Source organism: Aedes albopictus, unplaced genomic scaffold, assembly GCF_035046485.1.
Source record: "Aedes albopictus strain Foshan unplaced genomic scaffold, AalbF5 HiC_scaffold_127, whole genome shotgun sequence".
In the NCBI taxonomy this organism is placed as follows: domain Eukaryota; kingdom Metazoa; phylum Arthropoda; class Insecta; order Diptera; family Culicidae; genus Aedes; species Aedes albopictus.
This window is the reverse complement of record NW_026916669.1, coordinates 16,434-27,006: the sequence shown is the minus strand read 5'-3', so window position 1 is coordinate 27,006 and position 10,573 is coordinate 16,434. Positions and strand designations below refer to the sequence as shown.

At 46.8% G+C, this 10,573-nt stretch overlaps 2 protein-coding genes across 4 annotated transcripts; one reads left to right on the top strand and one right to left on the bottom strand.

The window, feature by feature from the left end:
* Positions 1-2,364: 2,364 nt before the first annotated feature.
* On the bottom strand, positions 2,365-3,674 carry LOC115254736 (ferritin light chain; the record flags this gene model as incomplete). Its single annotated transcript, XM_062843270.1, is given in 3 exon segments — positions 2,365-2,863; positions 2,935-3,204; positions 3,361-3,674. Coding segments are annotated over 3 exon segments (672 nt in total). The 3' UTR covers positions 2,365-2,531.
* Positions 3,675-3,788: 114 nt separating this feature from the next.
* LOC109421124 (ferritin heavy chain) lies at positions 3,789-9,374 on the top strand. Of its 3 annotated transcripts, none has more exons than XM_062843273.1 (4): positions 3,789-4,159; positions 4,357-4,488; positions 8,582-8,976; positions 9,045-9,374. In XM_062843273.1, the coding sequence occupies exons 2-4, from the start codon at positions 4,398-4,400 to the stop codon at positions 9,186-9,188; spliced, it is 630 nt and encodes a 209-aa protein (XP_062699257.1). In that variant the 5' UTR covers positions 3,789-4,159; positions 4,357-4,397; the 3' UTR covers positions 9,189-9,374. The 3 variants fall into 3 exon arrangements, with proteins under 3 accessions (XP_062699257.1, XP_062699256.1, XP_019551164.3); XM_062843272.1 differs by having other exon boundaries at positions 3,789-4,279; XM_019695619.3 differs by having other exon boundaries at positions 4,104-4,279; positions 8,585-8,976.
* The last annotated feature ends 1,199 nt before the right edge of the window (positions 9,375-10,573 follow it).

The following is a 10,573-nucleotide window of genomic DNA, read 5'->3' as shown; positions in this document are numbered from 1 at the left end:
ATATTATTGATGCAGCTATTTGCTTCCGTGCTCAAGAAGTTCGACGTGGATCATACCAGCTACTTCATTGTTTTTATCGCATTTAGAATCTTCTTAACCTCATCCAGGGTTCTTGATTCCACCGTTCCACCTGAAGATCTCAGCTTGAAAGTTTAACCCTTTGAAGCTGGAATTTTTCCAACCGTTTTTACGGAACTTTTTCTACGTTTTTCTGTTGTTATGGTGCTCAACAGCATAAAAATGGTAGAATATCATGCAGACTATTTTTTTTCTGGATATCCTAGGTCATCCAAACTGTTCTTGAGTTTAGATCCTAAAGTCTACGGGTGTAACGGTAACTTCTTTCATTATACAAGGCTACGATTTGTAATCTATCAGGTCTAGTAAGTCTTTTGAAAGTTTAGTGGACAGTAGCAGATCAGTCGGAATATCCTAGGTCATCCAAAATATTCTTGAGTTTAGATCCTAAAGTCATCGGGTATAACGGTAATTTATTTCAGTATACAAAGCTACGATTTGTAATATATGTCCAGTAAGTCTTCTGAAAGGTTAAAAAACAGTATCAGATCAATTGGGATATCCCAGGTCACCCAAACTGTTCTTGAGATTACACTTCAAAGTCTACGGGTGTAACGGCAACTTATTTTAGTATACAATGCTACGATTTGTAATCTATCATGTCCAGTAAGTCTTCTGAAAGGTTAAAAAACAGTATCAGATCAATTGGGATATCCTAGGTCATCCAAACTGTTCCTAAAGTCTACGGGTGTAACGGTAACTTTTTTCATTATACCGTGCGAGCACCATATTAAAGACAGCTCCATATTCTGAACAGTCGGCTAACGCAAAATAGATTTTCCTTTTATGAAGCATATATTGAATCGAGAGTTGAGGTGTTAATTTTATTAATCCCCTCTATTATCCAATCGTTACAAAACATATCGTTTTTGACTGAACTGCGAACGTAGAAAATGTGTTTGTACATAGTAAGTAAGACTTTGTGTTCAGAATTAGGACCACGGCTTCTTATGGTGTCCATAATTAGGAACACGTCGTCCACAAACAAAAATATGTCTAGATCAGAGACTGGAAATTATTATGAGATTTAATTTATTTAATACATTTAGCTAGACAACAAACACACTTGATGGTAATGTGAAGCATTATCTCTAGCAACAAGAACTTCTATTTATTTTAGTGTTTGTTGTGAGATTCCCTTAACCGTTCAGAATATGAGTAGCGCACGGTACAAAGCTACGATTTGTTATCTATGATGTCCAAGAAGTCTTCTGAAAGTTCAGTTGACAGTGTCAGATCAGTCGGGATATCCTAGGTCATTCAAATTATTCTTGAGTTTAGGTCCTAAAGTCTACGGGTGTAACGGTAACTTTTTTTCATTATACAAAGCTACGAATTTTAATCTATCATGTCCAGTAAATCTTCTGAAAGTTCAATAAACAGTATCAGATCAGTCGGGATATCCTAGGTTATCCAAACCGTTCTTGGGATTAAACTTCAAAGCCTACGGGTGTAACGTTAGCTTCCTTCATTATTCAAAGCTACGATTTGTAATCTATCATGTCCAATGAATCTTCTGAATGTTCAATGGACATCATAAGATCAGCCGTGGCCATCCAACCTATTATGATGGCTCATATAGTGTTACTGTTTGTTTTAAATTATCCCAAATTAAAAGCCAGCCATAGAAGACTTGTTCCGTAATATCTAGCATATAATTTGAACACCAAGAGTTTATGTCGAGGAATAAATTTATGACAGATAATACGACAACAGTTCGATGATCTGAGCTTTCTAAGTAATCATGTATGACTTACACGGGTTTCGTAAGCCGCAGGTGATGTATTCTGCTGAACTATATCAATTATCATTAATCTGTGAGCAAGAGATAGGTGGCTTTAAAAGCCGAACTCATCCATATTACGTAGAAAGGGAAACCAAACAAGACTTCAAAGAAAACTTCCCCATCTAATACCGCCACTTACTTCATCTTGATTCGCACTGAGAGCTCCAACGCCCGCCCAACCAACATTACAAATACCATTATCTGTCAAACAGAAGTGATGGCGGCATCGATAAACAAAAGATGCACACGTACGAGCGATAGAATCAGAGCGCTTCTGAACCGATCCTATCGACCACATGATACTGAGGCTCTGCTGCAATCGTGTTCTCAATTGCTCTTGACCGACGTATTATGAACAGCGTACTTCAACCGCAGCGATCCGATCGAACTGATAATGTGACTGTTGCTACAGACGACTTTGCTGCTCGGATTAGAGAAATTGTAACACTCAGTTGCGGCGGTTTGTCATCGAAGAACAACAATGAAAGCAAACGCAGAACTTTTCGTTCCTCTACAGACGTCTTTATTTGTCAGACAATAGTGTTGTTGTACTTGTACCTAATACACAATGATTTTATTTTGATATGGAAGGGGGAAGGAGGCAAAAGAATGTTTCTGAACTTGGTACGCCCTAAGGTGCGTAAATCGCGGCGCGCGCCTCCGCGCCTTACTCCGCCTTGTCCAGGTACTCATCGAACATGTGGATACCCATGTCCTTGGTGTTGGACTCCTCGATGATGCTGTGCAGGTTGTGGATGTAACCGGTCAGCTTGCGAATCGTTCCACTCTGGTACTCGATGATTTCCTCGTCCAGGAAGTGGGCCACGTCCGGATCGTAGGCGGCTCCCTTGTCGTGGGCATGGGAAATCTTCTTGTGGATGCGGTGGCTTTCGTCGGCCAAGATCTTCTCGTAGCCGAGGGCGACCTTCAGGGAGGAAAGCTCGTTACTGTCGAGCAGGGTGGTCTTGCCGCCGACTTTGCCTTCGTTCAGCTGACCGACTGCGGATAGGGGGGTGAAGAAGGGGGTTATGTGAGGATATGTGACTGGAAGGTTTGATCGGGGAACTTACGAACTCCGGTCTGGACTCCGTTCAGGTCGACGTGGAGGCCGCGCCGGCTCTGGTACTTGACCAGCTTTTCGGTGTCCTCCCAGGCCTTGTCGGAGAGCTTGCGGTACAGCTTCTCGAATCCGGGGCGGTCCAGGTCGTACTTGTCGAACGTGAACGCCAGCAGCAGGAAGTCGAACGACTTATCCAGCTGTTGGTTGGTGAACGTTTCCAGGTCATTGGCGATGTGGTTGATAGAGGAAAACTGGGCGGTGAATTGATTGACGTCGGAAGCTAGAGAGAATGGAGTAAACAACTCGGCTATCAGATTGGGTGTACTTTACCCTAACTGAGTGACGCAGTACTAATGGCTTCCTAGTCACTCGAATGGCAAGGACAGCCACTGTTGGCTGTGTATTGGGACATTTTTTTTAACAAATGGAAACTTACAATTGTAGTCTACAGCGCGGACTACGCAGAGTCCGGCCAGGAAAGCTACTGCTAACAGGATGGTCTTCATGTTGACTCGTTACTGCAAGATCACAATGACGTACACTGTAGTTATAAACTTGGAAAACTCGCACTAAAGCCCACTTACCCACGACTTTGTGAACCTTCTTGATTCGACAAAATCAGCAGATGAGCGCTGAAATATACAGGTAGAGAAAGGGTCAGAGCTTCGCGCTTCTAGCACTTCTAGAATTTTGGCTTCTTCAATCCGTATCTGACGGATCCACTGAAATTTACGTCTCACTTACTCGAATATCTGATCGCTTATGAGGGTACTCGTTGCACCGCGAGGGCTTTTGTGGTGGGACATATACGTCGTAATGAGGTTGTGTAAGTGTGGTTGACTCAACGCCAAGTCGTCACTCGCCGGATGGTTGCGGTCGTTGCGGTAGCTCATCAATCTTCAGAGCGAGAGCAGCAACCATCTGCATCGTCATCATGGTTGGTTACCACCGCCGCCACCGCGCAATGGTTGTGGGTCCGTGTGCAAAACCATTTTTCTGGAACAACCATGAACCATTCGCGTGCCGCTTCTAATCTACAATCTCGATGCGACGATGATGTAGGGCTAATCGACGGCGAGGGCGGATGGTGTGAGTTATCGCGAGTACGTGAGCCGCACCGACACAGGCGCACTGTCGCCGCGAGAGTTCCTCGCTGTCGATATATGACCCGTCTACGACGGAGAGGCCATTTCAGACTAGTACCGGACACCGAAAGAGGTGGAAGCAATACGACAGTGAGTTTTACTTCCCTATTATTCCATCGCAGCCATCAAGTCACCTTCTGTACCAGTGTGTATAAAGGTTGACAGCGTTTCAAAGCTAGTGGACCTGCTAGGAAATTTTAGTTCTATCTAGTGAGTGTTGTGCCTTTTAGTGTTTGACAGTGATTGCGATTTCTCTAAAGTTGTGTAATTTACGTGGCCCGTTGCAGGTAAATTTTGAACGAGCATTCGGAAACCAGTGTAACAAGAAATGATGAAGTCGATCTTCTTCGGAATGGTTGCCATGGCCGTCGCCATCCTGTCCATCTACCAGGAAACGGCACAAGCCCAGGAACAGCCAGGTAAGTCAATCAATTCCTCATTCCCGATGGAAATGAGCCACAAATGGCGCCCTTTTAATGACAAATGCATAATTACGACGTACGATTCGCCATCATTGCACTCTGGGCCTGTTTGTTGTTTTCCTTTCCATCCATCCATTGGCAATCGATCCGTCCGCCGTCGCCAGAAGAGAGCTTTCTTCTTCGCAGTGAGTCACTCACCAACACCCCTAAGGGCTCGGCTCAGCGCGTTCTGACAAAGAGCTCTTTGTCTCTTTGCTTCCTCTAACAACTGCGTATGACGGCCGGGAGCGAAGTGAGTGACCGGGTATCGGTCTCTCTTGTCGGCATCGTCCCTATTTCTGCCATATCAGAAGATGTAGGTAGACACCCCCTGCTGCTGCGTACAATTCCGATTCTGATGAAAGCGAAAGCCTTCATCAACGTATGTACGATAAATCTCATAACGAACGAAGTTCGCCGAACTGCGGAATAAGCTCCCTTTGTGCGTTAATTTAGAGCAGTAGCAGCAGTCTCGTAGCGTGATAAGGGTTCTTTCAAATGCTTCCCACGAGATTAGCGTGAAGTGGATAGATGCTTGAACAGCGGGATTCAAGGCCGGTTGGAGGAAGAACTAACGTGACTTAACGGTTTTATGCTTTCGGTGCTTGACAACCAGTGCAGATACTTTGGAATACGTGGATAGGAATCTTCCATAGCTTGGATTCCGATGCATTCTTTAGATTACAGTTTTATCAAAAGTTTTCAGAGTTATTGAAGAATCCTGTTCGCAATTTCCAGAGAACTTAGCTCTGATTCTCAGAGAGAGCAGCTCCGGATTCTCGGAGAATCCCGCTCCGGATTCTCGGAGAATCCTGCTCCGGATTCCCAGAGGATCCTGCTCAGGATTCTCGCAGAATCCTGCTCCGGATTCTTGGAGAATCCTGCTCCGGATTCTTGGAGAATCCTGCTCCGGATTCTTGGAGAATCCTGCTCCGGATTCTTGGAGAATCCTGCTCCGGATTCTTGGAGAATCCTACTCCGGATTCTTGGAGAATCCTGCTTCGGATTCTTAGAGAGTCCTGCTCCGGATTCATGGAGAATCCTGCTCCGGATTCTTGGAGAATCCTGCTCCGTATTCTTGGAGAATCCTGCTCCGTATTCTTGGAAAATCCTGCTCCGGATTCTTGGAGAATCCTACTCCGGATTCTTGGAGAATCCTGCTCCGGATTCTTGGAGAATCCTGCTCCGGATTCTCGAAGAGCACTGATCTGGATTCTTTAAGTATCTTGCTCCGGATTCTTGGAGAATCCTTCTCCGGATTCTTTGAGAATCCTTCTCCGGATTCTTGGAGAATCCTTCTCCGGATTCTTGGAGAATCCTTCTCCGGATTCTTGGAGAATCCTGCTCCGGATTCTTGGACAATCCTTCTCCGGATTCTTGGAGAATGCTGCTCCGGATTCTTGGAGAATCCTGCTCCGGATTCCGCGAGAATCCTGATCCGGGTTCTAAGAGAATCCTGCTTCGGGTTCTTGGAGAATCCTGCTTCGGATTCTTGGAGAATCCTGCTCCGGATTCTTGGAGAATGCTGCTCCGGATTCTTGGAGAATCCTGCTCCGGATTCTTGGAGAATCCTGCTCCGGATTCTTGGAGAATCCTGCCCCGGATTCTTGGAGAATCCTGCTCCGGATTCTTGGAGAATCCTGCTCCGGATTCTTGGAGAATCCTGCTCCGGATTCTTGGAGAATCCTGCTCCGGATTCTTGGAGAATCCTGCTCCGGATTCTTGGAGAATCCTGCTCCGGATTCTTGGAGAATCCTGCTCCGGATTCTTGGAGAATCCTGCTCCGGATTCTTGGAGAATCCTGCTCCGGATTCTTGGAGAATCCTGCTCCGGATTCTTGGAGAATCCTGCTCCGGATTCTTGGAGAATCCTGCTCCGGATTCTTGGAGAATCCTGCTCCGGATTCTTGGAGAATCCTGCTCCGGATACATGGAGAATCCTGCTCCGGATTCTTGGAGAATCCTGCTCCGGATTCTTGGAGAATTTTGCTCCGGATTCTTGGAGAGTCCTGCTCCGGATTCTTGGAGAATCCTGCTCCGGATTCTTGGAGAATCCTGCTCCGGATTCTTGGAGAATCCTGCTCCGGATTCTTGGAGAATCCTGCTCCGGATTCTTGGAGAATCCTGCTCCGGATTCTTGGAGAATCCCGCTCCGGATTCTTGGAGAATCCTGCTCCGGATTCTTGGAGAATCCTGCTCTGGATTTCTGGAGAATCCTGCTCCGGATTCTTGGAGAATCCTGCTCCGGATTCTTGGAGAATACTGCTTTGGATTCTTGGAGAATCCTCCTTATGATTTCGAGAGAATCCTTCTCCGAATTTCGAGAGAATCCTGCTCCGGATTCTTGGAAAATCCTGCTCCGGATTCTTGGAGAATCCTGCTTCGGATTCCGAGAGAATCCTGCTCCGAATTTCGAGAGAATTCTGCTCCGGATTCCGAGAGAACCCTGCTCCGGATTCCGAGAGAATCTTGCTCCGGATTCCAAGAGAATCCTGCTCCGGATTCCGAGAGAATCCTGCTCCGGATTCCGAGAGAATCCTGCTCCGGATTCCGAGAGAATCCTGCTCCAGATTCCGAGAGAATCCTGCTTTGGATTCTTGGAGAATCCATCTTATGATTCCGAGAGAATCCTTCTCCGAGTTTCGAGAGAATCCCGCTCCGGATTCTTGGAAAATCCTGCTCCGGATTCTTGGAGAATCCTGCTTCGGATTCCGAGAGAATCCTGCTCCGGATTTCGAGAGAATTCTGCTCCGGATTCCGAGAGAACCCTGCTCCGGATTCCGAGAGAATCTTGCTCCGGATTCCAAGAGAATCCTGCTCCGGATTCCGAAAGAATCCTGCTCCGGATTCCGAGAGAATCCTGCTCCGGATTCTTGGAGAATCCTGCTCCGGATTCCGAGAGAATGCTGCTCCGGATTCCGGGAGAATCCTGCTCCGGATTCCGAGAGAATCCTGCTCCAGATTCCGAGAGAATCCTGCTCCGGATTCTTGGAGAATCCTGCTTCGGATTCCGAGAGAATCCTTCTCCGAATTTCGAGAGAATCCTGCTCCGGATTCTTGGAAAATTCTGCTCCGGATTCTTGGAGAATCCTTCTCCGGATTCCGCGAGAATCCTTCTCCGGATTCCGCGAGAATCCTTCTCCGGATTCCGCGAGAATCCTTCTCCGGATTCCGCGAGAATCCTTCTCCGGATTCCGCGAGAATCCTTCTCCGGATTCCGCGAGAATCCTTCTCCGGATTCCGCGAGAATCCTTCTCCGGATTCCGCGAGAATCCTTCTCCGGATTCCGCGAGAATCCTTCTCCGGATTCCGCGAGAATCCTTCTCCGGATTCCGCGAGAATCCTTCTCCGGATTCCGCGAGAATCCCTCTCCGGATTCCGCGAGAATCCTTCTCCGGATTCCGCGAGAATCCCTCTCCGGATTCCGCGAGAATCCTTCTCCGGATTCCGCGAGAATCCTTCTCCGGATTCCGCGAGAATCCTTCTCCGGATTCCGCGAGAATCCTTCTCCGGATTCCGCGAGAATCCTTCTCCGGATTCCGCGAGAATCCTTCTCCGGATTCCGCGAGAATCCTTCTCCGGATTCCGCGAGAATCCTTCTCCGGATTCCGCGAGAATCCTTCTCCGGATTCCGCGAGAATCCTTCTCCGGATTCCGCGAGAATCCTTCTCCGGATTCCGCGAGAATCCTTCTCCGGATTCCGCGAGAATCCTTCTCCGGATTCCGCGAGAATCCTTCTCCGGATTCCGCGAGAATCCTTCTCCGGATTCCGCGAGAATCCTTCTCCGGATTCCGAAAGAATCCTGCTCCGGATTCCGAGAGAATCCTTCTCCGGATTCCGAGAGAATCCTTCTCCGGATTCCGAGAGGATCCTTCTCCGGATTCCGAGAGAATCCTTCTCCGGATTACGAGAGAATCCTTCTCCGGATTCCGAGAGAATTCTGTTTAGGTTTCCATGAATTCGAGAGAATTTTAAGAAAATCTTACTTAGTTTTTGGAGAAATTTGATCGACCTTTCTACTTATACTTTTCTCTGAACCTCTATTCTCCAGGAGCGACCCACGACTACAAATGGAACGGCATCGACGACCAGTGCCTGACGGCTCTGCACCTGCAGATCAACAAGGAGTTCGACGCGTCGATCGTCTACCTGAAGTACGCCGCCTACTTCGCGCAGGAAAAGGTCAACCTGCCCGGCTTCGAGAAGTTCTTCTTCCATGCGGCCGGCGAGGAGCGCGAGCACGGCATCAAGCTGATCGAGTACGCCCTGATGCGCGGCCAGGGACCCGTGGACAAGTCCAACTTCAAACTGAACTACACCTACCAGGTGCTTGCCGGAACCGACGGCGAGTCAGCTCTGCGTGCCGCCCTGACGAAGGAAGAGGAAGTGACGCACAGCATCCGCGGAGTGATCAAGGCCTGCGAGGAAGGCAGCAATGACTACCACGTAAGTTTCAGCTGTCTTTTCACGTTCATATATTTCTGATTAACACGTATTTCCCCCTTTTTCAACAGTTGGTCGACTACCTGACCGGCGAGTACCTGGATGAACAGCACAAGGGACAGCGCGAGTTGGCCGAGAAGATCGCCACCCTGAGCAAGATGAAGAAGAGCGCCCCCAAACTGGGCGAGTTCCTGTTCGACAAGCACCACATGTAAACGGCGAACCGGAATGCCATCCTGGAGTGCTTGTGGACGGTGCTTCACAGTGTCATCATCATAGTTTAGAAGGAGCGTCGTTTTCTTATTTCTTTGTACTGTGTTTCTTTTTGAGATTTCGAACCGATGAACGCCACCCGAAGAATGCTTGAATAATAACAATACAATAGACTTTACGCACTCCGATTGGATCTCTTTCATTTGTTTGATTTTGCCTTTGTTAGACACATCCTCTCGCATGAGGCGACCTCAACGTCCTCCCATGTGGTTCTGAATTGGCGTGCGACGTAAGATTCCGTCATTGGATTGGCGTGATATTCAACTCATATTTATGTATTATAGCTACAAGATGTAAATCCGTTAGACTGTAGTGTTGTCAAGTGACACAAACTTTCCAATAAATTTAAATGGTTCTTCAAAAAAGTTGGAAGTGTTTCTGTTCAGTGAGTGATCCTCCTCAGATCTTCTCAAAAATCTTCAAAAAAGGTAGTCAAATGCGTCCCAACACCGGTACTAGGTTTTACATGAGTTGATGCAACTGAACTTGCACCTCACAGCTTGTAAAATCTTCCTCGTCTTTCCTTCCATCATCATCATCGTCGTTCATCATCGTCGTCATCCTCCCCGTCAGCGGAATGGACTCGTGCTGGAAATGATGTTGGTACTTCATCATACCAGTTTTGGGGGTCAGACGAGTCCTCTCTCTCCCAAATTTATCATCCGAGAGAGAAGAGAACTGGTCTGAGATGATTCTCCCGTTTTGGTGGGTTAGACCATTTCACCTCGTGTATGGGACCAGATTACCTCGATTCAGGTGTTGATCGTTCTTCATTATATAGAAAGATACTTTCGTTTTGATTCTAGTGATTGTCAGCAGTGCAATGGAAAGTGTGCATGGCACGTGCGTTGCATGCGAAGTATGCAAAAGAGGAAGGGCGTAAAAGAAAGAAAGAAATAATGCACCTGGCTAATGGCCATTCTGGCTTAAGAATAAAACATTTTGAATAACCTTTTTCAGGAGCTCATCGTTACTGAAATTAAGAAACTACATATCATTTTTAGGAAGCAGAGCGGTATAAATCACAAAAATCCGCTTTCAAGCAAATGGGGCCTTAAGTTATTCATCAGATTTTCATCTCATACAAAATGTGAGTCATAATTTCCGGTTTTCAACAGCATTGATAATAATTAGCACGAGTTGTGGGTTGTTTACATGAATTCATGTCTTCTTTATATCCCTTTCGGGACGGAGCGCGAAAAAGTGAAATCTCTATACAAACGGCTCAACTTTGGTTCTTCAGAACTCTTAGATTTCCCATCAAAACAAGAAATGTTGTTCCTCATTTGGAAGAACTACTCTCCATCTTTCGATCTCAATTTTTTGT